The 26,953-nt window shown below is 33.3% G+C and overlaps 3 protein-coding genes across 6 annotated transcripts; 2 read left to right on the top strand and 1 right to left on the bottom strand.

Moving 5' to 3' along the window:
* The first annotated feature begins 157 nt into the window (after nucleotides 1-157).
* LOC145164467 (disease resistance protein RUN1-like) lies at nucleotides 158-11,937 on the top strand. 4 transcript variants are annotated; one of them, XR_013739830.1, is made up of 10 exons: nucleotides 158-335; nucleotides 2,057-2,704; nucleotides 3,240-4,362; nucleotides 4,441-4,764; nucleotides 4,846-5,766; nucleotides 5,856-6,453; nucleotides 6,591-6,650; nucleotides 7,116-7,154; nucleotides 8,012-8,236; nucleotides 11,697-11,937. XR_013739830.1 is itself a non-coding variant. In XM_079083188.1 (9 exons), the coding sequence occupies exons 2-7, from the start codon at nucleotides 2,172-2,174 to the stop codon at nucleotides 6,647-6,649; spliced, it is 3,558 nt and encodes a 1,185-aa protein (XP_078939314.1). In that variant the 5' UTR covers nucleotides 158-335; nucleotides 2,057-2,171; the 3' UTR covers nucleotide 6,650; nucleotides 7,116-7,154; nucleotides 11,697-11,936. The 4 variants fall into 4 exon arrangements, 2 of the variants coding, with proteins under 2 accessions (XP_078939314.1, XP_078939307.1); XR_013739831.1 differs by having other exon boundaries at nucleotides 8,012-8,152; nucleotides 11,697-11,936; XM_079083188.1 differs by lacking the exon at nucleotides 8,012-8,236 and having other exon boundaries at nucleotides 11,697-11,936.
* Nucleotides 8,881-10,366, bottom strand: LOC145127012 (uncharacterized). The gene is made up of 4 exons (XM_079062268.1): nucleotides 10,289-10,366; nucleotides 10,021-10,199; nucleotides 9,788-9,909; nucleotides 8,881-9,731 (listed from the first exon to the last, which is right to left on the bottom strand). The coding sequence occupies exons 1-4, from the start codon at nucleotides 10,364-10,366 to the stop codon at nucleotides 8,881-8,883; spliced, it is 1,230 nt and encodes a 409-aa protein (XP_078918394.1).
* Nucleotides 11,938-16,039: 4,102 nt separating the features above from the next.
* Nucleotides 16,040-24,869, top strand: LOC145127020 (disease resistance protein RUN1-like). Its single transcript, XM_079062274.1, has 7 exons — nucleotides 16,040-16,572; nucleotides 17,412-18,534; nucleotides 18,674-18,997; nucleotides 19,075-19,998; nucleotides 20,074-20,692; nucleotides 20,758-20,820; nucleotides 24,595-24,869. Exons 1-6 carry the CDS (start codon nucleotides 16,040-16,042, stop codon nucleotides 20,817-20,819), a joined length of 3,585 nt encoding a protein of 1,194 aa, XP_078918400.1. The 3' UTR covers nucleotide 20,820; nucleotides 24,595-24,869.
* The last annotated feature ends 2,084 nt before the right edge of the window (nucleotides 24,870-26,953 follow it).

A 26,953-nucleotide genomic window follows, 5' to 3' on the forward strand; every position in this document is an offset into this window, starting at 1 on the left:
TTGGACCGGTTGAAAACTTTTTAGACCTAATCCAAATTTTTGCCAAACCACAGGACCAACTTTGCATTTTTGCCATCTTTTTACAACCACAAGGAGCATATCTGTATTTTACTCTAGAAAATATAATACTATTTCTGTACAAGAAACATCAAACGAAAACCCCGACAAATCGACAATAATTCTGTCTCACCTCTCTCGCCGTCTCCTTTCCTTCCTCGTTGACTTGCCGTTTACCGGGCGATTTTTGCGCCGTTCACTCTGCAGTTTTCACTCGTCGTCCTTCCCGGTCGTCCACTATTCTCGCTGCATCAGTCTCTCTGTAGTTCTGTAGGCAGGTAATGTCAAGGCCCTTTCAGTTAGTTTCATATGTTGTTAGACAATTTTACTTTATTAATCGTAAATCGCATCATAATCATGTGTTTGTTCATTAACAGGGGATTGAAATTTCGATTATTTCTGTTACTTTTTTCGGTTTTGTATTTCAGTTAGGGTAGGTAGTACAGACTCCAAATGTGCTTCCTTAATTCATCTATATCTTCCAACCCACAAACACGATTCTCTACATATGATTCTTTTTGAACCTGAACAGTAAGCTAAACACTCATAATAATGAAGCTTTAATTTTGGTTTGTAATAATGCTAAATTGCGTGGTCAAACTTGCTGACTTACTGAGGCCGGATTGTAAGAAATGTAGGTTGTCGTAGAGTACTTTTAGGTGTCATATTCTATGAATCAGAAATTAGGAGTTTACTAGTGCAGAGTCTAGATCATAAATCAATCAATTTATGCGCCATTTTATTTGCAAATTAATATTGGATTTCTTTGTAAATTTAAGGGTTAATATCATGACCTTATATATTGGCTTTTATTCTGGATTAAACCTTAATTTTATTTATTTTTTCTTAAAAGAGTCCTTGCATTTTTCCATTTATTCTGAATAATCTTCCAGTTTTAGACAATTATTTTTTCCAGAAAAGCCCTCAAATATTTATTTTCTGAAAAGACCCTCATATTTTTACTATTTTTCCGAAAAAAACCCTCACCTTTTTTTTTAGAAAAGTTGTCAAATGTGAGGGTTTTTTCTTTGGAAAAAAATCCGAGGGGTTTTTTTAGAAAAAAAAAAGTTGAGGATTTTTCCGGAAACATTTGTCTAAACCGGAAGATTACCTGCTAAAAGGGCCAAATCGGGAAAAATGGAAAAGTCAAAGGTCGTTTTTAGAAAAAAAATAAAGTTGAGGTTTTTAATCAAAAAATAACCCAAATTATGTGGTCTTTGATATTAACCCTAAATTTAACACCTATAATGTTGGTCAAAGCGTATGTCACTTGAGTCACATTTGTAACATAATTGAGCCCTCATTGACATGCTCGTAGTTGCAAGCACGAAGGAAAAACTTGGCCTTGTTGAACACTCCTTGTTCTAGTTGTGCTTTTAGTTGTCTTACATGACACCAGGGAGAATATCTACTTTCAGATGCAATTACTTTTTGCTAGTTTCTCATCCCTTTGATAGTCTTTTCATGTGGATGTTGTAATTAAAAGTAGGGTTTAATTAAGTTGAAGTCATGTTTAAGGGGGAGTACATATTTTGTAATCATAAGCTTTGAAGAAGAAGATGCAACTCAAAATTGATGGTGATATCTATATTACTTGGGTATAAAGTGTTTACCCTTGAAGTTTCATGTGGATATTGTAGTTGTTTATGGAATGCTATTTGGTGTTGATTCATTTGAGGAGTGTTTAACTTAACTTTATGGAAATTGTTTAGACAATATTAGTGATGTTTGTGGTGGGTTAGTCGGATAAAAATAAAGTTTTTGTATGTTAATTAAATACATTGGTTCAATATGGTGATTCTATATGAATACATAGCTGTATATATGTTGGTTATTTCTGAAGCATATCACTTCACATGGAAAAGTCTGGAGGTGCATATGTAAATTTTTTTTAGGCATTTAAATTTTTTATTTAGAATGATTATAAGGTATTATTGTTGAGGTTATATTTTTTGAGACTTAAGTTGCATAAGGTATTAATAATTTGGATTTTTTGTAGACATTATGTATGGGATCTTGAGATTCAGGCGCTATTGAGGAAAGCGTTGGATCAAAAGCTTCAGAACACAATACTTACTTTCTTACATTCCAAGAGACACTAGACGTAACTCATAATGGTTGTTCTCTCTGAACTTTGTGAAGGACCTTCATCTTCTTCATCAACTCATGGTTATAGATATGACGTATTTTTAAGTTTCAGAGGTGTTGACACTCGTCATGGTTTCACTAATCACCTTTATAATGCCCTCATTCACGCCAATATCACTACCTTCTTGGATGATGAAGAGATTGAAACAGGGGAAGATCTGAAACCAGAATTAGAGAGTGCCATTAAAGCATCTAGGGCTTCTGTTATCGTGGTGTCCAAAAATTATGCCACTTCCACTTGGTGTCTTGATGAACTGGTGTTGATCCTTGAGCAACGTATGAAATCCAGTCATGTTGTAGTCCCCATCTTTTATCATGTTGAGCCCACCCATGTCAGGAAGCAACAAAGTAGCTTCGGAGATGCAATGGATGAACATAGACACAGGATGGAGGCAGAGACAAATGCAAATAAAAGAAGTAAATTGGCTCAAAAGATGGACAGGTGGAATAAAGCGCTTACAGAAGTTGCTGATTTAAAAGGGAAGGATGTTAAGGACAGGTAAACACTTTTTTACCCATATTTCCATACTCCTTTAATATTGTTTAATTAGCACATTCGAATTCAGCATAATCTTCTCCTTATGCATTTCAATATGCCTCTTCATGTTGATCAAATAGGCATATTTTTGATGCATTTAGATTTGAACAAAGATATGCTTGAAATTGAATCTAATTTTTTGCAATTATGTGATCTCACAAATTGAATCTAACTTTTGCTATTCAGTGACATTTGGTTCTTATTCATGCAAAACCACGGTGAATTTAAGTTCAATGGTTTTGTAGAAACAAAATACAATGAGCTTTGGTGGTCTGTCAATGAAATCTTGTATTACATTGGTGGCTCTGGTCTGTTAATGAAATCACAGTTAGAAGTGCAAATATGATAATAGTTATGATACGAAAAACTTAATTATATAATACATTAATATGATATAATTTTGATTTGGATCATTGGAAAAATTAAATCTCCAGTATGACATGTTAGTTATTTTGAGTATGTTTTGTTGTTCTTAATTACAAAAATCAAATTCCAGGCTAGAGGTGGAGTTTATTGATGAAATTGTCAAAGACATCTTCCGTAGATTACACATATCCTCGAGGTTTCCAGTACCACAACTTATTGGGATGGAAGATTCCATTAAATTCGTCACTTCATGGCTGAAAGATGCATCATCACATACAACAGATATACTCACTATTTTGGGTATGGGTGGGATGGGGAAGACGTCTTTAGCCAAATATGTCTATGCGTTACATTCTCATGAATTTGACACAAGCAGCTTCGTTGAAGGTATCAGTAGGAAATGTGATGAAAAATCTAATGGGATGCTTGATGTACAAAAACAACTTTGTGATGACATTTCAAAACCAAGTTCAGTTCAAGTTCTTGATGATTCCATATACACCTCAATGATAGAGACTGCAGTAGCCCGTAAGAAAGTGTTTCTGGTTCTAGATGATATTGGTACTCTTAATCAATTAGATGTGTTACTTGGAAGCAAAGGTTTTAATCTAGGAAGCAAAATCCTAATAACAACAAAGGACGCATGGTTGACAAAGAGCTGTACACAATTCAAAATGAACGTTAAACCCAATCATGCAACGTACGAGCTTAAAGTCTTAAATGAGATCGATTCACAAAAACTTTTGTGTTATCATGCATTTTTGTGCAACTATCCCATGCTAGGTTATGAAGAGGTGTCAAAAAAGCTTGTGAAGTATTGTAAAGGACATCCAATGGCTCTTAAAGTTTTGGGTAGGTCTCTACATAATCGAGATGTAACTTATTGGCAGGGGTACCTAGACAGGATAAAGAAAGAAAATGATTCCCCTGTAAATAATGTCTTGAGAATGAGCTTTGACTCGTCATCAGAAAATGACAAGGACTTGTTTAAGCATATTGCTTGTATTTTTGTTGGAATGGATAAAAATGATACTGTAACAATATTAGAGGCATGTGATATAGAAACAAAAACCGGTATAACGAATCTCATTGACAAATGCCTTCTTAGTATCGGATGGAATAATGAATTGATGATGCATGAGTTGGTTAAAGAAATGGGAAAATTTGTGGTACGAGAGGAATCACTTTTCAAGCCATGGGAACGAAGTCGAATATGGGGCCATGAGTCATTCAGAGTGTTGAAACAAAACAAGGTAAGATGTCATGTATACTTGTTTAAAGAATTTTGTATTTCTATATTTCGAAATATTTTTTCATACTTTTCTTCTTAGGGTACGGAAAATGTTCAAGGTCTCACCCTTGACATGAGAATGGTTGAGAAAGAGAAGTTACATGGATCACTTGAGTTGAAAACAGATGCACCGAGTAAGATGGATAGGCTAATGCTGTTACAACTCAATTATGTGCAAATAACCGGCTCTTACAAGAATTTTCCAAAAGAGTTAAGATGGTTGTGCATGCATGGGTTTCCTTTGAAGTCTTTACCTTCAGACTTATTGATGGAGAATCTTGTTGCTCTTGACATGTCTTATAGCAATATTGAATCATTTATTGGTTTTTATAGCTATCCACAACGACTTCATAAGAGGCTAAAGGTAGATTATCTCTATGTATTACTAGATCTTCTATGTCGAGTTGATAAAATTCATTATTATTGTAACTTATCTTTTTTTCAGCAATTGATTGGATCGTGTTCAAAAGACAAACGGTTGCTTGGATCGTTGAAGATTCTTAATTTAAGTTTTTGTGAACAACTTCGTAGTCTTGGTGGCTTTGACCACCTCCCTAAACTTGAGAGGTTAATACTTAGAGGGTGCATTGGTTTGCTTGATGTTTGTGAATCAATTGAGCAATGCTCTGAACTTGTCCACATTGATCTGAGCTATTGCAACAAGCTTGTAAAACTTCCAAGAAGCTTAGGCATGTTAAAGAAAGTTAAAACACTATTGCTAAACGGTTGTTATCTCGGTGAATCTCAAATCAAGATTAGGGACATGGATTCATCGGAATTGCTCAAGGCTAACAACATTGGCATAAACACAATAACGTCTTCCTCCACCGTTCTGGGTGTTATGCCAAGTTATTCAAAGTTCTTTGCAGTTTCTTTACCTAGATCTTTAGTAAGCTTGTCACTTGTGAATAATAATTTGTCCATCGAATCCTTTCCAATGGACTTTAATTGCCTATCCATGTTAAAGGCATTATATCTAGATGAAAATCCTATCGTTTCCCTCCCGAGTTGTGTGAGAAGCCTTCCTAGGCTTAAGGTACTTAGTATGGGGAATTGTAATATGCTTACGTCAATCGAGCATCCTCCGCACACACTAACATTTATGGACCTCTATTTTCATTCTAATAAGTCTTTGCTACGAAAAATTGTATTTGATCCACAAATGTCCCCACTCGAGTTCTTAATAGACCCGAATATATTTGGACCTTCATCGTTTGAATTTGAAGGCTTGGTGAAAATCCAACCAATGGCAGGTGTTGAGGAAAAGGTATTACGTAGTTTGGGTTGGATTAAGCTAGACTTCCTTAACGAAAGGCATGTACAGACAGATGTTTCTTGTACAGGATCAGAGGAATCTGAATTCCAGGTTTGCTCTCGTTAAATATATGTGTTTACGTGAATATCTATGTATATATAATTAATATGGTGATTAATGAAGGTGATTGTATATGGCAGATGTACTATGAATTTGGAATATTCAGCACAATTTATGGGGGGGAAGATATGCCGAATTGGATTACGGAGAGAAGCAATGGGCCATCAATATCATTTACCATTCCATCATCTCCTAACAACCTCACAGGATTGAATTTTTGTTGTGTGCTGGCATCTCCATTCCATCAATATCCGTTAAATAATTTACCAAAGATCATAATTAGCAATATAACAAAGACCCGCACCTGGATATACCACCACTACCTTGAAATGGTATTTCTCCGTAGAAATGGTTTGACGATGTTAAGCCATTGGATGTTTGGGATGAATGAGATGGAATGTGGCGACCATGTTACTGTTACTGTGAGGTGGGCACCACATGATTTTGGTGATGCAGTTATCATGGAGTGTGGGGTGAGTTTTGTGTATGATGATGGAAAAGAAGAAGATGCTTTAGATTATTACAAGTCATGGAATCACATCATTGGTGGAGATCTCATTGGATTTCAATCAACAACAGGAGAATACATCCTAAGCAAATGGCGAATTCTGCGCCCTTACATGGATATTGATATACTAAGATTTGATTATCTATGTGGAGATGGTGCCCGCTTTAAAGGTAGATATTTTTCTTAGGCACTGCTTTTTATCTAGAGCTGATAGCAACTAAATGTTAAAGTTTTGATGGTAAATAATTCATGTTTTGGTTTTCTGTAATCAATTTCAAATCTTTAATCTATTCCTTTTCATTTGAAGAGCGAGTGCAGTTCAGAGCTCTCTCTGAAAGAAAGTCTCTACTGGAGGATGACCCCTAAGGTACTTTTATATCCCGAAAATCCTTTTCCCATCCCATAATATAAGAACAAAAAAATCAACTGTCTTTTAGTTTTGTTTTTATGTTTTCAAAAGTTATCCAATACTGGATTGGTTGTATTTTGTTTTTACATATTTATCTCCTCCGCCAGAAAACACAGCCTATTCCACAACAGAGTTGATCATTTGACACATTTCTTTGGGTTAATAAACTGATCTTATTCTCAAAATTTACTAATAGATATTTATTTCATTAAAAGGAAAGAACAAGTTACATATGTACCTCTTGTATGAGTTATCCACCTCTCGTAGGTTGAATTTCTGCAAAAGTTCTTTTTAAAGCTTCCATATGTCTATATGCTCGACATGCTTAAAATATTGACGGAAACTTTAAAAGATACAAGAAAACAAAATGAACAAGAAGATGCCTTCTAATATATCCTACTATACGTATTGTAAATTCTGCAGGTTATAACAAGAATCGCCTACAGAGCAAAATTAACGAGGGTATGCAACTTTCATTAGAGGTCTCTTGAATTTATTTAAACCATATTCATCTACTTACAAACATGTCTATACAAATGTTTGACATGCTACCATATACAAAACTTCACATTCATGTGTACTACAAAATGAAGAATGTAAGAAGAGATTGCAAGGGAGGAAAATATACTTGTTCTCCATGTTTATAGCTCTGTCCAAAATGCTTCCGGCTTTTCTCTGTAGATAGGTTGCATGTATTTTCTGTTTTTTATTTAGTAAACCACCACAATCACCTTGGCCTAACCATAATCAACAACTTAGCATGTTTTGTTCCATCTCCTGCAGCTCTTAGTCTGCTGGTAAGTAAATGAATTAGGCTAACAATAAATTTTAGGCTAAATGCAAGAAATAGAAAATACTTTGATTCATCCGTGTATTATTGCATCCTACTTTCATGTCTTGCTGTCACAACGTTGTACTTTCAATTTTAATCTCATTAAGGCATTGTACTTGGAAAAATCTAACATGATTATAGCATTGTAATTTTATTCTTCTTAATTGGGTAGATTTTTCAAAGTATAGCAGTGAAAACTGAAATTTGTCTAATAGGAAGAAATGAAAGTTCTGTAACTTGGATGCCATTCTATACATTGAATTCTACCAATTATAGCACTGAAAACTGCTTCATATATTGGATGACATTGCTATAATTGGGTAGATTATTCAAAGTACAATGTTGTATCAGGAAGAAATTAATTAGAATCAATGTAAGTACATTGTTATTGTTGCATTTAAACCTAAAGTAAATAGCATGTATACGAAATTTGTTTCATGTTTGTGGTTTCTCTACTCCATTTTACATCTATCTGTATTTCTTTTAGATGGCTTTCAATCAACATTCAGCTGGAAATCAAGCTGCTGCTTTTCATTTTATTTTTTGTGGATAACTTTTGCTCTCATCCATAGTCACATGAAACGCGGAACACCGCTGGAACGAGGAACGAAAACGGGAACGAGGATAGGTATTTTTTTGTTTTCGGTACGAGGGGGGGTAGTTTCATTCGGAACGCGAATCGGGTACGCGGAACGTTGTACCAGTTACTCCGGTACGAAATACCATATATATAAAAAAAATACACTATGATTTAGTAATCAACATAAAAGTAAAAATGATATTAAATAACATATAATTATTCCAAATTCCATAAATCATAAGTCATAACTTCAAAAAAACATTGTTCTTTAACAGAAAAATAAAAAACTAGAACATAAAATGATATTAATTAACCCTTTGCTTTTTCCTGTTTCCACCCACATTAGCTTCATCTTCGTCTAAATTCTCCCATTGCATTTCCTCAAATCTTGTACTTGGCCCTTCTAAATATGCATTTTCCGGATTTATATCCCATTTTTTGTGTGGTCCCGTTTTGTAACTTTCAGAAAAGCATGACTGTAGACGAATGTTTGAATGGATAAACACAAGTTTGTCAGCTCTTTTGGTATATAAGCGGTTTGTCTTCAAATTGTGTATGTAAGAGTAGGTGCTCCAGTTTCTTTCTGCCGACGAGCTACTAATTGGCTGTGACAAAACTTTCTTTGCAACATCAGCCAAATCTGGAGTTTCTGACCCGTAACTTGACCACCAATCGATCGCGTCCATGGTTACTGCATCCATTTGAGCTGCCGCCATTGAGTAGAGCCCCTTCTTCATTTGAAATTTCGCAAACTGTTCACGCAACATGCGCTCATCTTATGGGCTTTCAGCTATTCTTTTAAAAGCTTCCATACAACCGAGTACCACTTCTTTGTCGAGATTAGGAGCTTTTCTGGGTATTCCACGTGGTGCTAACATGTTAACATAATGTGTATCATAAAATCGAGGCAATAAAGAAAATGCCAAGCAATGCAACAGAATCGTCATCTTCTCCCATCTCGATAACACAATTTTCTCCACTTGCGGGTAATAAGAAGCATATTTATTATCTAACATAACATCTTTAATTTCTCCCAACATATTATCCATTTTTTCGTATATTTCTCCAATTTTTGATCCCTCACCATCACAAAACTTTATCAATAAGAAAATTGGTTTTGTAATTGCTAAAATACTTTCAACATCTTCCCAGAACTCTTCACTTCTTATGGTGTCGGCTCCAGTAACTCTAGTGTTTTCATCTACATTTTTTACCCAATCTCTCCAAGAATTTAAGGCAATGGTTGTAGCAAGAGCCTCTCTACAATCCACTAACCTTTTCAATAAAATGTAATGGGACGCAAATCTTGTCTTGGCCACTTGTAACAATTCTAACTGTGAGTTGTCTCTAAAAATGGTCAAAGCTTGATTGTGGTTTAGGAAATAGTTAACAATCACTTTTCCTCTCCTATATGTGTTGAACAACCAATAAAACTCTTTGGCAAGGTCTTTAAAAATCAAGTTTAATGTATGAACACAGCAAGGAGAAGAGAAGATGTGCTTGTGTACCTTTTCAATTTCCCTTCCAACAGCTTCGCAATTCGCTGCATTATCTGTAATAACTTGAAGGACATTGTTTGGTCCTACTTTTTCAATAGCACCAAGCAAGTATTCTGCTTTCGCCACACCTGTTTTTTTGCCATACCAGAGAAATCCTCTGCATACATTAACATTGCCCCACGACTGTTCGCCGCAAGAACATTAATAAGAGGTTTGTGTTTCACATTTGTCCACCCATCGGATACAATGGAAACACCTTGGGAATACCATGTGTGCTTGATTGGAGTTAAATCTTTTTCAACATCTCTGAGGCATTCATCAAGCAAAACAGCCCTTGCTTTTTCACTTGATGGTGGTTTCTAACCATCTCGAGAAATTGCGGATTTCTCAAAACATTGAAACGAATGCCATTAGCACATAATCCTCTCATAATCTTCAGGTCCACCATGTTTCTTTCCATTTTTGCCAAATGATTCTTCAATGAGTTTCGTAGACAAAGAAGAAGATGCAGTGTTGTTATTGAATATAGAACTTTTCAAAGCACGAGAAACACCTACCTTTTCAGCAGCTTTCACTTTATTCATCAACCTTTGATACTTCTCCCATCAGTAGCACCAAAAAAGTGAACATAAATTTTGGTGTAAGAACTTGTAAACTTTTGCTTGCAATGCTTACATTCCCAAACCTTTGAACCCACTGCATTTTTGCTCTCTGCAGATTTAATTATGGTGACTTCTTGCATAAGTGGTTTGTCATCCTTCATTTCTTTACTCTAAAGTTCATTATTATCCTCTGCAACCGTGTCTTCTTCGATGTTATCTTCATTCTCAGACAGCACAATGTGGTCTGTTGTAGCCTCTGCATTGTTTTGAGCAGAAGTAGACCCCCTTTTACCAAAAGCCATTATTACAATAACAAAGTATTATGTTACTGTGAAGAGAGAATGAAGATAATTGTGTATTGGTGTTGTTGTGAAAGAGAAAGAGTGAATTGTGAAGTTCATCGTGGGTGTAATGTTGTATATATAAGTATAGGAATTCACACAATTATGATTTATGAAATCAATTAAATCAAAGGAAATCAATGTGAAATCATATAATTGATCCACCGATATCAATTAAATCAATTACAGAATGTGAGAATAGCTACTTAAATAAAAAACGTAATTAATTGAAAATCAATCGTATCGCATAGAGAGAAAAAAACGGTTAAATGCAATTACAGAATGTGAGAAAAGCAATTTGATGTTCCTGGTAACTATGCTCTCATCAATTCAGTCGATAAGAAAAACGTTAAATGCAAGAAATGGAAATGTATTTTCGTTTATTTTGTTTATTATAGCATCTTTATTTTAATATCTTCCTATTACAACATTTTTCTTTAAACAGTCTACCTAATTATAACATTGTCATCGAAATACAAAAGAATTTTTACTGCAATATTCAAGTAGATTTTTCAAATAGTGTTAGAAAAAAAACAGAAAGTAGAATGCTATAATTTGGTTAAAGCATTGGCTAATGGAAACATTGTCTATTCCATCAGGGCTCCAACAATTTCAAGATTAGTAAATTTTTTACACTTGTGTGTTTTTGTTTGAACGTATGTTGTCTTTCTTCTTGATGATGCTGTAAGTAGCAACCAATGTGAAAAGTGATCAGTATCATTGAGTGTATAAGCATGTTCTTGTGAAGTCAAACAATTCTTGCAATATGTAGGTTTCTCATTTAATTTCTTTGAGATAAACATCTTATTGTCTATAATAGATATGAATTAAGAACCTAATTGAATCTACGATTGCAATTTATTAGACATTTTAGACCACTAGTAGCCTTTAATGCAATCTTCTTTATTCTCATTTTGTCCAATTAATATACAATCGGCTTAGGAGAAAAGCCTCCTCTTCTTTGTTCCCTTTCTTCACAAATTCCAACTCAAGGGTAATTAAGTAAGGCAATGTTGAGATGTCCAGGCGTGACAAAGCTAATGAATTTCAGTGTTTTTTCATGGCAACATTCTCTTGAATTTCATTGTTTTTCAATGTTTTCTCAGAAATTCCAACTCAATGCTAATTAAGTCAATGTTGAAATCTTAAGGTGGGACCAAGCTAATGAATTTTGGAACGAAGAGCAATAGATGAACAAAGTTGATGGTTTGACCACTCGTGAGTGTGGCAAGGTTGTATGTAAGCTAGCACACAATGGGGAGTTGATGGTTATCTTCTTTAAGGTTGATGAATTGAAGACCACAAACTTGAATGGTTAAGAACTTTCTTGTCGATGCTGATTGTTGTTAAATATGATTAATTTTCAATAAATTTTTAGCGAGAAAAAATGTTCTTTCTATTTTATTTCGTTAATATAGTTTATTTTCCTAATATATATTATAATTTTTAATTAGATAGCATTGTGAAAATTTATAAATTACATGTATTTTGAGTTGGGGGTATTTTTGTCATTGTGTATGAATTTTATTCCATTCCTATGTCTATTCCTGCCTACCAAACAACATGTATTAATGATTCATTCCATTGTAATAGAGTAGGGATGAGAATTTGGCCCAGAAACCCAAATCAAACTGAAACCCGAACCGAACCGAATAAGCAATTCGATTCGTTTTTTGGGTATCAATATTACGCTTATTCGGTTCTTGGTTTATTCGGGTTACCCAAATAAGAGCTTATTCGGTTCTAAATACCCGACCCGGATAAGCATTCCTCGTCCCCTTTCTTTGATCGACATAAATCAAAATCATGATTCACATTTCTGTCCTTGTCCTCGTCATTTATAACAAGAAAAAAAACGTACGCCCGTTCTCGTTGTTTCAAAATCGACCAATCTTCTCAACTACTACCAAACTTGAAATCACTTTTGTCGATCCTTCCTTTTGTTTTAGACTTTCAAAAATCCACCCTTCATATTGTCTCTAAGGATTCACGAATTCTTACTTTGTCTAGTCAAAGAAAATTGGGCTCCAACTCTGAAGTAAGAAATTAAATCTCACTATGTTAATATACTATGTAAACACTATTCTTTCGATCTGCTATTTTATTATCTTAGTCTTTGAATGTTTTATGTTGATGTATAAAAGTACATTGTTATTCTATTATTCGGGTTATAGAATCCTAATACGGTTTATTTGTTTTTTTTCTGGTTATATTAGATCCTTTATCATCTTGTACATGTTATTTGGGTTCTTTGAGTAGTAATCGAACCGAATCGATTAATACCCAAACCGAACCAAACCCGTATTGGTTAATCGGTTCGGTTTTCGGTTCATACAATTACCTTTATTCGGTTTTCGGGTGATTTGGGTTCGGGTCGGTTCGGTCCGATTCCGACCCGATTAACATCCCTACAATAGAGTAACCAAACATGACAATGGAATGGTAATGATCCATTCTATTACCTCCTCCATTCCATAACCTCGTCTCTCCCATTCCCTTGTCATTCCATTCCTTCATATCAAACAGACCCTTTGAACTTTTGTGTTGTAGCGTAACAGAAGGTTGACATTGAATAGATTGTTCAATGACACATCCAAAGCCCTGCCAGAGTGGTATTTCCAAAAATGCTGCTGAACAATGTTGATAACTGAAAATAGCCATAGAAAGCTTATTCATTCATGTCATGTATAACAAATGCTGCCTCAGTGGCACTGAAAATGAATGAAGTTAACATATGTGGTTGCTTTTGTTGCCATAGTTATGGTTTTTGGTTCAATCCGGATGGTTTTAAATTTAAATAAGTCGGATCATAGTGTTATGCCATAGTTATGGGTTTTTCTTTGTGTATTGAAATATGTATTTCGATTTCTTGATCAAACGATCGGCATTTGTCTGTTAAAAAAATGAGGGCCAAGTTTTTATAAATTTCCCTTGGATTTGTAATTGTACTTATTAAAAGTCAACAATTGGTCAACCCTTTAACCATAACACGACACTAGTTCTTTTAATCACCTAATGAGCATCACAATTTTTGTATTTTTTTCAAAAAAATTATAAAAAATTGTACATAGTTCGTTTTTATTTCTCGATATTTAATAACCATCATTTCAATTATTTTTACTAATGTGATGAAGGATATAAGAATATTACAATTAAGTATGTAAGTATTAAAAATATTGTATCTATTTTTATATTCTAAATATACTTTGTTACATGCAATACTTGCTTACTCATTGGTTCTTTGGGTTACTCGTTGTGTCATTATTGATAAATTGACAAGTCATGTGTTAATTGTTGTACCATTATAAGATTAATTTTAAATATTTACTGATCGCTTTTGGCCAAGGTTGTAAAAATCGTTCGGTGGTAGTTCGGTGGTCGACTGGCGATAAACGATTAATCGGATTAGGCGGCGATTAATAAAATTATTTAAAAAATTAATATTCCCTAACAAACTAAGTATTTAAAAATTTAAAATTTTAAAAATTTGAATTTTTTAAAATTTTAGTATAGTATTTTAAAAGTTGAAAACTTAAAAATTTGAAAATTTAAATTTGGTGTAATATTTGAAAATTAAAAATTTTGAATTTTTTAAAACTTTCCTGCCTATGACCGCCGAGGACCGCCAAACCCGACTTTGACCGATTTTGACAAATTTCCGTCAAGCACCCTAATCGTAATCGGTTCAAAGCCGTCAAACGATTAATCTGCCGCCAAGGCCGATTTCTGCAACACTGCTTTTGGCCAATGAGTATCACAAAATAACCATAATTTAAAAAAAAAAAAAAAAAAAAAAAACCTAGTGGCCACCTACTTCAAAAATCCATTGTTTCTAACTACATAAACATATACAAAATGATTGCATGTTTTTGCAAATTTCTTCTTTCTTTTTAGTTTTCTTTCTTTGGTATTTAAAAAAAGGTGTGATATCTACGCCCTAATATTTGTCAGAGAAGAAGATAAATTTCATTCCATCTGGTTATGAACACAAAGATAGTCCCTAATATTTATAAGAGAATATGCTTGAATTTATGTTCATAAACAACAATGTACTATATAAAAATCCTTTTTATGACATTTTACATACTTTTCAACAGATTTTGGCAAGTCGATTCAAATGGTTTTCATGAGATTGAAGCAAGGTGTGGAAGATCAACACACTCAAGAACATAACAGGATTACCAAGTGTACATGGAATGGGTGCATTATGATACATCAACCATGATATCAATGGATACGTACCTCCATGGTTTTCAATAAACGTGTTTCTTAATGTGTACAGGTAAATGTTATTATTAGCAATATATTTGCATCTTTTATAATTAAAATTCAACAAATAACAATGTGCTTACATGTATGGATTGAGGCCAATGAATGGCAGTTCGATGGGCCTACGACTTTATACATTCCACCATTCTTTTTTACTAAAAAAAACCATAATACTTTCTTAAAAATATCTTAAATAGCAATCCGCTACAACATTCTTCTTTTTTTGTGGGTGATATTTTGATTTAGGGTACAAATAAGTATATAAAAGGTGAAAAATGGTGTTTTTAGAACACAAATTAAACTTCGATCCATGTAGAGGTTGTTCATGAAAATTCAGCAAGCCTATGTGGCCTTTTAACCTGGAAAATGGGCTATGGAAATGATATCTTAAAATAAAGCAATCGCATGTAGATAAGTCTAAATTCCATATTCCAACCCTTGATGACGCAATCAGGATGAAATCGGTTGGGAAACCCTTTTGGGGTGGGTTTTAGTTAAGCCCGTCTAACTATTGCTCGAACATCAGGAAATGGCGGAGACAGAGTGCATGAATATAAAGGAGCTTCAGTTAGTTGACCTGGCTAACTCAATAATGAATGCCAATAAATGAATTAATTTACTAAAATACTTGGCAGAACCCATCGCAACTTAATGTCTCAGTAATTGATGGAACAGTTATTGTCAACGAATCTGATATATTTTATGAATTTGGGAATCCTGTAATTTTGTTTTTTCAACTATTATATGTATCAAGAAAATGACTTCATTTATAACAATCTTCCTGCAGCACACAATCATCAAATATAACTAGTATATCTCAATAATTGATCAAACAATTTATAGTCAACGAAATTCACATTTTATTAAAATGTATCTCTCTTAATTTTGTTTTGAAAAAACTAATATACATATCAAGAAAATTACTTTAACTATTAAAATATTTAGTAGATACCCACTGAATATGACTTCTATATCTATTGTCAACGAATTCTTGTTTATTTTTAATTTGTATCTCTTTTGATTTTGTTTTATCAATTATTATATATATTAAAAAAATAACTTTATTTATCAAAATACTTGGTTTCCAATCATATTAACATACATCATTTATCAAAAGTAGTTGACGTTGACTTCGTTTATAAAAACCAATATTTGGTGCATCGATTAATAGTAAGTTGATTATAAATGTAGTATCAAATCATTAATAGCTTCCCATAACTCATAATGGTTGTTCTCTCTAAACTTCCAGAAGGATCTTCATCTTCTTCATCAACTCAAGCTCATAAATATGACGTATTTTTAAGTTTCAGAGGAGTTGACACTCGTCATAATTTCACTGATCACCTTTATAATGCCCTCAATCTTTCCAATATCAGTACCTTCTTGGATGATGAAGAGATTGAAACAGGGGAAGATCTGAAACCAGAATTGCAGAGTGCCATTAAAGCATCTCGGGCATCTGTTATCGTTTTGTCTAAGACGTATGCTACTTCCACATGGTGTCTTGATGAATTGGTGTTGATCCTTGAGCAGGGTATGAAATCCAACCATGTTGTAATCCCCATTTTTTATCATGTCAAGCCTACCCATGTCAGGAAGCAAAAAAGTAGCTTCGGTGATGCAATGGCTAAACATAGAAAGATGATGGAGGCAGAGATAAATGCAAATAAAAGAAGTCAATGGGCTCAAAAGATAGAGCTTTGGAATAAAGCACTTAGAGAAGTTGTTGATTTAAAAGGGGTGGATGCAAATGGCAGGTAACCACTTTTCTTTAATATTGTTCAATAAGTGCATGAAAAGTCAATATCATCTTCTCCTATGCATTTCAATACGGTTTCGTCATAATCATCAAATAGGCATATTTTTGATGCATTACCATTTAAAGTTGGATAAAAGGATGCATAAAACTGAATCTAATTTTTGTAATTATCTGATCTCATAAATTAATTGTTTTTTCTTTCGGGAAAGAGACAAGTTCGGCAAAATATAAATTAATTTGTATAGGTAGGTTAAACCGTCATGCTAATTCTAAGACATTTTTATGCGTTTATTATCTTATTGTAAATAATTTTATTCAAATAAACCATTTTGATGATTTTTATCTTCTTTTTAAAAAAAAAAATACGGTCATAATGCATCACTGCATCTACTATTTTTTATGTCATTCTACCTTCAAATCATATCATTTTTTTTATATTATTTTAATTCTCTTGTAATAGTTAGTAAAGGTTAACGTATAACTATTCACTAACACGTTTTTGGTTTCATGCAAAACCATGTCGGTATTTAAGTTTGATGGTTTTGTAGAAACACAATGAAATTGGTGGCCCGTTAATGAAATCTTGTATTACATTGATGGCTCTAGTTTTATTATAGATAATAATTATGACCTTGCACATTAGATGCTTATATGGTTAGAAACACAAATACGATAATAGTTCTGATGTGAAAATTTAATTAGAAACACAAAAATATGATATAATTTTTATTTGGATCTTAGGATATCTCCCGTAGATCTTTGGAAAAACTAAATTTTCAGTATGGCATGTTAAGTTTTTAGATTATGGTTAGTGGTTCTTACTAAATCAGATTACAGGTTAGAGGTGGAGTTTATTGATGAAATTGTGAAGGACATCTTCCATAGATTACGCATATCCTCAAGGTTCCCACTACCACAACTTTTCGGAAGGGACAAATCCATTAAGTTCATCACTTCATGGCTGAAAGAGCCACCCTCACATACAATAGATATAATCACCATCTTTGGTACGGGTGGGATTGGAAAGACATCTTTAGCCAAATATGTCTATAGATTACATTCTCATGAATTTGATACAAGCTGCTTTGTTGAAAATATAAATAGGAGATGTGAGAAAATTGATGGGTTGCTTGATTTTCAAAAACAACTCTATGATGAAATTGCAAAACGAAGTTCAATTCAAGTTCATGATGTTTCTATATACACCTCAATGATAGAGAATGCAGTATCCCGTAAAAAGGTGTTTCTGGTTCTTGATGATATTGGTAGTCTCGACCAGTTAGATGGGTTACTTGGAAACAAAGGTTTTCATCTGGGAACCAAAATCATGATAACGACGAAGGACGCATGGTTGACAGAGCGTTGTGCACTATTTAAAATGAACGTGGAACCCAAATATGCTAAGTACATGCTGAATGGCTTATCAGAGTCTGAATCACAAAAGTTGTTGTGTTTTCATGCATTCATGGGCAACAATCCCAAGGCAGGTTATGAAGAGGTGTCAAGAATGCTAGTGAAGTATTGTCAAGGACATCCAATGGCTCTTAAAGTTTTGGGTAGGTCTTTGCATAATCGAGATGCTACTTATTGGGAGGGGTACATAGACAGACTAAAGAAAGAAAACGATTCCCCTATAAATAATGTCTTGAGAATGAGTTTTGATTCTTTGCCATCAGAAAATGATAAGGAGTTGTTTAAGCATATTGCTTGTATTTTTGTTGGAATGGATAGAAATGATGTTGTAACAATATTAGAGGCATGTGATATAGAAACAAAAACCGGGATCACGAATCTTATTGACAAATGCTTTCTTAGTATCGGATTATGTAATGAATTGATTATGCATGAGTTGGTTCAAGAGATGGGGAGATTTGTAGTACGTGAAGAATCACTTTACAAGTCATGGGAACGAAGCCGTTTATGGGGTCATGAGTCATTTACAGTGTTGAAAGACGAAAAGGTAAGATGTCATGTATACTTGTTTAAAGCAGTTTGATATATATATATATATATATATATATATATATATATATATATATATATATATATATATATATATAACATTTTAAATTTATTTTTTGCACCCCCTTTCTTCTTAGGGTACAGAAAATGTTCTAGGCCTCACCCTTGACATTGGAATGCTTGAGGAAAAGAACTTACATGGATCACTTGAGTTGAAAACAGATGCATTGAGTAAGATGGATAGGCTGATGCTGCTACAACTCAATTATGTGCAAATAACCGGCTCTTACAAGAATTTTCCAAAAAAATTAGTTTGGTTGTGTATGCAAGGGTTCCCTTTAAAGTCTATACCGTCAGACTTACCAATGGAAAATCTGGTTGCTCTTGATATGTCAAATAGCTATATTGAATCATTTGGGATTTGTTATAGCTATCCACAACGACTTCATAATTGGCTAAAGGTAACTTATCTTCATTTATCACTCTTCTATGTCCAGTTGATAAAATTCACTACTATCCTAACTTATCTCGATTTCAGCAATTCATTGGATCGGGCTCAAAGGACAAAAAGTTGCTTGGATCGTTGAAGATTCTTAATTTAAGTTTCTGTGAACAGCTTCGTAGTCTTGATGGCTTTGACCACATCCCTAAACTTGAGACCTTAATACTCAAAGGTTGCATTGGTCTGCTTGAAATTTCTGAATCAATTGAGCAATGTGATGAACTTGTCTTTGTTGATCTAAGCTACTGCAACAAGCTTAGAAAACTTCCTAAAGTCATAGGCATGTTAAAGACGATTAAAACGTTGTCGCTAGATGGATGTAGTCTCGGTGAATCTCGAATTGACATTATGGATATGGATTCAACAGAAAAAATCAAGGCTAACAATATTGACATAAGCACAATAATTTCTTCTTCCAGTTTTCTCCAGGCTATGCCAAGTTATTCAAAGTTCTCTGAGATTTCCTTACATGAATATATAGTAAGCTTGTTACTTGAGAATAATAATTTGTCCACTGAATCTTTTCCCTTGGACTTTAGTTGCCTAACCATGTTGAAGGAATTATATTTAAATAAAAATCCTATTGTTTCCCTGCCCAGTTGTGTGAGAAGCCTTCCTAGGCTTGAAAAACTTTGTATGGTAAATTGTAATATGCTGACATCAGTCGAGCATCCTCCACATACACTAACATTTTTAGATCTATATTCTAGTTATAGTGATAAGCCTTTGCTACGAAAAGTTGTATTCGATCCACAAATGTCCCCACTCAAACTCTTTTTGGGATGGAAGATGCACACACGTTCATCGTTAGAATTTGAAGGCTTTGTCAAAATCGAACCAATGGCAGGTGTTGAGGAAAAGGTATTTTGTAGTTTGGGCTGGACTAAGCTAGACTTCCTTAACGGAATACAATTAACAACTTCTGTTGATTATAGAGAATCAGAGGAGTCCGAAATCCAGGTTTGCTCTAGTTAACAATCTGTATATATATGATTAATTAATGTGGTGATTAATGAAGGTGGTTGTATATGGCAGATGTATTATGAATTTGGAATATTCAGCACAATATATGGAGGCGAAGAGATGCCGAATTGGATTACGTATAAAAGCACGAGGCCATCAATATCATTTACAATCCCATCATCTCCTACCAGGCTCAGAGGATTGAATTTCTGCTGTGTGCTGACATCTTCATATCTGGGTGAACAGGATGGGTTCCTTTATTTGCCAGTGATCATAATTGGTAATATAACAAAGAACCTCACCTGGATATACCAACATTGCATTGAATGTGTACTTGATGTCGGTGGAAAGTGTTTGATTCTAGTAAGTCATTGGATGTTTGGAGTGAATGAGATGGAATGTGGTGACCATGTTACTATTAATGTGAGGTGGGCACCACATGATATTCCTGATGCAGTTAACAAGGAGTGTGGGGTGAGTTTTGTGTATGATGATGAAAAGACTGATGAAGAAGAAGAAAATGTGTTGGGTTATTATAAGTCATGGAATCACATCCTTGGTGGAGATCTCACCGGATTTCAGTTAACATCAGGGGAATACCTCCTAAGCAAAGATCGAATTATGTCGCCTTTCATTGATATTGATATACCAAAATATGATCATCTGTGTGAAAATGGCGCCCGCTTTAAAGGTATGTATTTCTTTTTATCTAGAGCTGATACTAACTAAAATGATAAACTTTTACTTTTTATCTAGAGCAATTGCTCTTTAGAGCTCTCTCTGGAAGGAAGTCGGCCCTACTAGAGGATGGCCCCTAAGGTACTTTTATATCCTAAAAACCCTTTTCCTGTCTTTTAGGTTTGTTTTTTTGTTTTCTAATGACAATGAAGGTGCTTTCTGTTCACTACAAAAAAAAGCCATTTAATTGCATACAAAAAGTGCCACAGAAAACTTAAAAAATGCCACTAAAGACCCTACTAAGAATGAGCGGCACACAAAAAAAATGCCACTAAAAGCGATACCACTAAAGCCTTTTAGTGGCACTTTTTGGTTTGTCACTACAAACCTTTAAGGTTTTAGTGGCACTTTTTTTTTGCCACAATATACAAAAAAGATTTTGTGGCACAAGTTTTGTGCCGGTAAAAACTATTGTTATTTAAAATCTATACCACATTTAGTGGCACATAATTTTTGCTACAAAAACCGTATTCCCAATTTAAATGTCATTATAGACAGTTAACATATTAGTTTTGATTAGTTAAAATCATTAATTATAAAAGATAAACAAAACAATAAATTGTAAAATCATAATACCATCATTTCAATTAAAAGTTAAATCGTCTTCCAAAAACGTTCCAAATGTTTGGAAACAAATTCCTACTAAGTGTCAATTTAAGTCTAAAAATCTAACATAAAACACAAAAAATCATTACGCTCTTAAATCTCTCTCAAAATCTTCATGGAAGTAATGTGATCCTCGTGTAAACTCTTGGGAGGACTCACTTCTTGTTCTGGATTAGCTTCATGAACTTCCCACCTAGAAGACCCACAAAAAGAACAAACTTCATCTTTCTCCTTGTCATCCCAAAACAACATGCAACCATTAGGACATGAATGAATTTTTTCATATCCTAATCCCAAGTTAGCCATTATTTTTTTTACTTGATGTGTTGATTTAGGTAACACATTTCTTTCAGGTAACAAATCCTTTAAAAACTCTAACAACATAGAGAAAGATTTGTTACTCCAACCACCAAGACACTTTAAATGGTACAAATACACCACACATGATAATTTGTTGTATTTGCAATTCGGATACACTTTCTCTTCAGCCTCCTTCATAAGGTCATCGAATTTATTTCTCCCATTTCCAATCTCTTGACTATTATTTAAGGCATTCTCATGTATTTCCTCTCCCCTTCCACCTTCCATCTCAAAAATATCATTCAACATTTCATGCATTTCATGGTGAAATATGCTTTCTTCTTCGTTATGGGTTGTGCTTGTTGATGCAACTGTTGTGTCCTCCCCATGATATACCCATTTCAAGTAGTTTGGACAGAACCCTGAACATATGAGGTGATCTAGAATAATTTGTCTATTCTGATATTCCATGTTTATACAGTTTGTACATGGACACTTTATCATCCCCCCCTTGACACTTGTTCTCTCAAATGCAAAATTCAAGAAGTTTAGCACACCATTAACAAAAGTTTGACTTGATCTTGGTGCAAGATACATCCAAGATCTGTCCATGACTTATAGTGAGAAACAACATAAGATTAACTATAACAAAAGAAATGGTATTAGTATAAGATGCATCTCAAACTTTTTATCAGGCATGAGTATGAGTAATTAGGTCTCACAATCAGGAAACAGAAATGACAGTACTACAAAAAACAACAAAGAAAATAGAATGAATACCTGCTAAAGTAGCTAACTCCTATGGAGGCAAAATGTAGTATAGAAAAATCGTAGTTGCAACAAGGAACCAATTGACCCAGTTGCCTTGTAGCCTTGGACCAGAGATTGATGGTGATACCTGTAATCGAATCGTTAGTAGGAAGCAGAGATCGATCAAATTTTAAAAGGTGTTAGTGAACCCGAGTGAAGGTGAAACTTAACCTAAAGTTCGCCAGTAAGGTTTGTTTTGTTGAAATTGTTTGAAGGATGAGGAAATCACGACTATAACCATTCAAAACTATAATTTCACAGCAGAAATTTTCAATAGAGGGATGGGAAATTTCCCTGGCGGTCGATTTCAACTTTTAATGGAGGGAAACTAAAAATTTCACCTGATTCTGGAGGGAATTCTGGAGGGAAAGGGGAAGCCAAGCTGAAATTTTTACTAGATGCACAAGAGAAGGGGAAAACGAGCCACAAATGAAAATGAAAGTTAGGTCTAAATAAATGGCACATTAGTTATATTCTTTTACACGCATCATTTAAAAAGTGAATATATTTTTCATTTAAAATAAGATAAGATGCTTTTTTAAGTTTTAATGGCACATATATATATTTTTATCCCATCGTTAATTCTAGGCCACATTTTTTAAGTTTTAATGGCACATATATTTTTTTTATTCCATCCTTAATTCTAAGCCTCACTCTATAAATATATATATTTCATGTAAAGTTAAATTGAAGCATCGTAATATGGGAGAGATTTATATATATATATATATATATATATATATATATATATATATATATATATATATATATATATATATATATATATATATATATATATAGATATATTTGTTTTGTTCCACTTAATTCTATTTAAAAGGACATAAAATATAAAATGCCATTAAAACTAGTTCTCTTTTTTATGGCATACGCAAAGTGTCATTGAAAAACAAAATTAGTGGCACAAAAGATAAATACCACTAAAAATGTGTGCAACTAAATGGCTTTTTTTTTGTAGTGGTTTTTGAATTTTGTTTCCTAAAGGTTGGATCTATTTTGTTTATGCAAACTTATCTCCTCCACCAAAAAACACAGCCTAATGCTCAACTGCGTTGATCATATGACACATGTCTTTGTGTAAATAAACTGATCTAATACTCAAAATTTACTAATAGATATTTATTTCCTTAGAAGGAATGAACAAGTTACATAAGTACCTCTTTAATTAGTTATCTTCCAAATCACATGAGAATGCCCCCTTAAATGCGCACTAATCAACTACAAAGCAGAATTCTTGGGAGCATGGGAACAAGGGAATGCAAGTATCATTAGAGGCCTCTGGGATTTATTTAAAATCGTATTTATCCACTTACAAACACGCCTATATAACTCTTTTGACATAAAAACTTCACATTCACTTGTACTGCAAAAAGAAGAGGTTGCAAGGGGGGCAAATTACTTGCTTTCCATTTTTACAGCTCTTCCCAGTGATAATTTAACCAAAATTCTTACGCCTTTTTAGTATTGATGATTTGCATGTCTTTTCTGTTTTTTTATTTAGTAAACCAACAATCACGTTGGCCTTCTTACAATAATCAATATGAACAACCACAACGTATCATGTTTATTCCATCTTCTGCAGCTTCTAGACCGTTGATACGTATATGAATTAAGCTAAGAATAAACTTTAGGCTAAATGTAAGAAGTAGCAAAATACTTTCATTTATAAGTATGTTATTGCATCCGTATTTCATTTCTTCTAATTACAACATTGTACTTTCACTTTTAATCTTATTAAGGCATTTTACTTAGAAAAATTACCCAATTATAGCATTGGACTTTTATTCTTCTTAATTGAGTAGATTTTTCAAAGTATAGAAGTGAAAACTCAAAGTTGTCTAATAGGAAGAATTGAAAGTTGCTTTGTAATTTGGATAGCATTTCTATACATTGAATTCTACTAATTATAGCACTGAAAATTGCTTTGTGAATTGGATGACATTGCTATAATTGGATAGATTATTCAAAGTACAATCTTGTATCAGGAAGAAATGAAGTAGAATCAATTAAAGCACATTTCTATTTTTGCATTGAAACCTAAACTAAGTGGCTTGTATATAGAATTTGTTTCATGTTTGTGGTTTCTCTACTCCATTTTACATCTATCTGTATTTCTTTTAGATGGATTTCAATCAACATTCAGCTGCAAATCAAGCTGCTGTGAGACCTTGACATTCTAACGTGTCAAATGTTCCTTGTATACCCTCATTACCATGCTCCTGAAAACTTTTCTCCACTTGAAACATAACACTAGGTCCTAATTTTTATTAAACAGCAAAGTATATGTACAAGCCCAGCTAATATTTGGAATTCATTATATGAACTGTAGATGTGTCTTTCTTTTTTTCCCAGGATTTATGAGGTTTTTGAGTTAATTTCGGGCCTTAATATGTAAATATGTGTATGTGTGTTTATTCGGCTGTTGATTTGTATTTTTAGTGCTTACAAAGTTACAATAGGCTTAATTTTTATTATTTTTATTATTTTTACGCATTTAATGCACCAGAAAGCCAAGTGCATCACTAGATTGTACTGTACAACACAATATAAGATTCTTGGAGGATTTTTTTTGCTCATGTAACTCAAAGTTGCGCATCGACTTAATTAAATAATTAATCGTAAATACAAAATGTTTGGAAAATTTTATCAAACAATAAGCCAATAAACCTTTTTCAACGTTTTTTTGTTAATTCAGTTATTATTAGCATCAAAGTCTTGAAAAACAAAAATCAAAATGGTCTCCGTTCTGGTTCAAAAAGCCCAGTCCAGTTAATTTTTTATTTGGATTTAGACTGGTTGATGACGGGCCCAGTCCAATAACTTGTATATCATATTGATAAAAGAAGTATTTGAGTCTATTTATTTGGAGACTCATGTGTAAACATTTTTTATGGGTGTTGTAATTAAATTAAAAGAAACATATATAATTTGCTTGTATGTCATATTGATAACATATTATTAGCTACAATATTTTTTTTTCGAAAAAGAAAAACTTTAAACAAATAGAAATATATGAAGGAAATTACAAATTTGATCCATGTGTTAGCTTGGTCAAAGTTTTGATTTTTTTTTTCTCAAAAACATCTCCATAACTCCTTTTTGTTAATGACGTGGTCAATGAAATCATTAGTCTAACCATAAAGTGTCAAATTTTAAGAGTATTTTAGCCTTTTCTTTACTGGTCAAATTGGACATGTGCATTGCATATAAGAGTACTTTAGTCATTCCTTTACTGTCAACTATCATCATCTTTTGCATCATTGGTCCCTTCCATATATGTATGTTACCCCATTTTTTCCTAATTCATCCAACTACCTAACTCTAGATATTAATTTCTCGTTCACCATAATTCGTTTTGCTATAAATTCGTTTTGAATGAGTGATATAGCAAAACGAATGTATCATAAAGGAGAACACAAATATATAACAATTTATCCATTTTAAGATGTTAAGGGTTTGAAAATTAGCTAAACCATTTTTTTAACACAATCTTAGATTCCCACATAAATAGTTGTATTGGTAACCGACCTTCTAGTGCCAACACATTTAACCCGCCAACATCCATGTGTGCCACTAACCTCAAGTTACAAGACTTGTTAATAATAATCCATTTACCAAGATTACATTTTAAGTACCTTAGTATTCTAATGGATCAAGACTTGTTAATAATAATCCATTTTCCAAGATTACATTTTAAGTACCTTAGTATTCTAGTGGCTAACGTTAAATGCGACTTCCATAAAGCATACATGATTGGCTCAATGTTTGGATAACAAATGAGATATTTGGCCTAGTGATGCCGAATAAATGAGTTTCTTAATTAACTTTAGATAACCTGTTAAAACACGTAAAAGACTATCGTTCACATCAAGTCATTTGTTATTAACAATAATGAACATATCTAATAGGGTGTTAACATGATTACGCCAGGGGCGAATTTACATAGGTGTAAGGGGTATCCTATGCGACCCCTCAAATTTTGTTTAGAAGCATAAAAAATTTCATATTTTTTTTATCTTGCGGTGCTACCCCAGTAAAAACTATGGACTACTTTATATTATATATTACACATAAGTTTTTGTGTGGTACCTAGAACTTTAACCTTGGCTTCGCTAATGGCTTTAACACATGTAACCTAAACTAAGTAGCTTGTATATAGAATTTATATTATATATTGCACTGAAACCTAAACTAAGTAGCTTGTATATAGAATTTGATTCATGTTTGTGGTTTCTCTACTCCATTTTACATCTATCTGTATTTCTTTTAGATGGATTTCAATCAACATTCAGCTGCAAATCAAGCTGCTTTATGAAAGGATTCATGCCCATCAATAATACCAGCAAATATTTAGAATTCATTATATGAACTCTAGATGTGTCTTTCTTTTTTTCCCAGGATTTATGAGGTTTTTTAGTTAATTTTGGGCCTTAATATGTAAATATGTGTATGTGTGTTTATTCGGCTGTTGATTTGTATT

Source organism: Lactuca virosa, chromosome 1 (assembly GCF_052849685.1).
Source record: "Lactuca virosa cultivar CGN04683 chromosome 1, Lactuca_virosa_CGN04683_v6, whole genome shotgun sequence".
Classification (NCBI taxonomy): domain Eukaryota; kingdom Viridiplantae; phylum Streptophyta; class Magnoliopsida; order Asterales; family Asteraceae; genus Lactuca; species Lactuca virosa.

Coding starts and splice junctions, on each gene's coding strand:
- LOC145164467 (XM_079083188.1), top strand. CDS start 2,172: ATGGTTGTTCTCTCTGAACTTTGTGAAGGACCTTCATCTTCTTCATCA. Junction 4,765..4,845: donor GACTTCATAAGAGGCTAAAG/GTAGATTATCTC, acceptor TCTTTTTTTCAG/CAATTGATTGGATCGTGTTC. Junction 6,454..6,590: donor AGATGGTGCCCGCTTTAAAG/GTAGATATTTTT, acceptor TTTCATTTGAAG/AGCGAGTGCAGTTCAGAGCT.
- LOC145127012 (XM_079062268.1), bottom strand. CDS start 10,366: ATGAAGGATGACAAACCACTTATGCAAGAAGTCACCATAATTAAATCT. Junction 10,200..10,288: donor AAAATGCAGTGGGTTCAAAG/GTTTGGGAATGT, acceptor TGATGGGAGAAG/TATCAAAGGTTGATGAATAA. Junction 9,910..10,020: donor GAAGATTATGAGAGGATTAT/GTGCTAATGGCA, acceptor TGAATGCCTCAG/AGATGTTGAAAAAGATTTAA.
- LOC145127020 (XM_079062274.1), top strand. CDS start 16,040: ATGGTTGTTCTCTCTAAACTTCCAGAAGGATCTTCATCTTCTTCATCA. Junction 18,535..18,673: donor CAGTGTTGAAAGACGAAAAG/GTAAGATGTCAT, acceptor CTTTCTTCTTAG/GGTACAGAAAATGTTCTAGG. Junction 18,998..19,074: donor GACTTCATAATTGGCTAAAG/GTAACTTATCTT, acceptor TCTCGATTTCAG/CAATTCATTGGATCGGGCTC.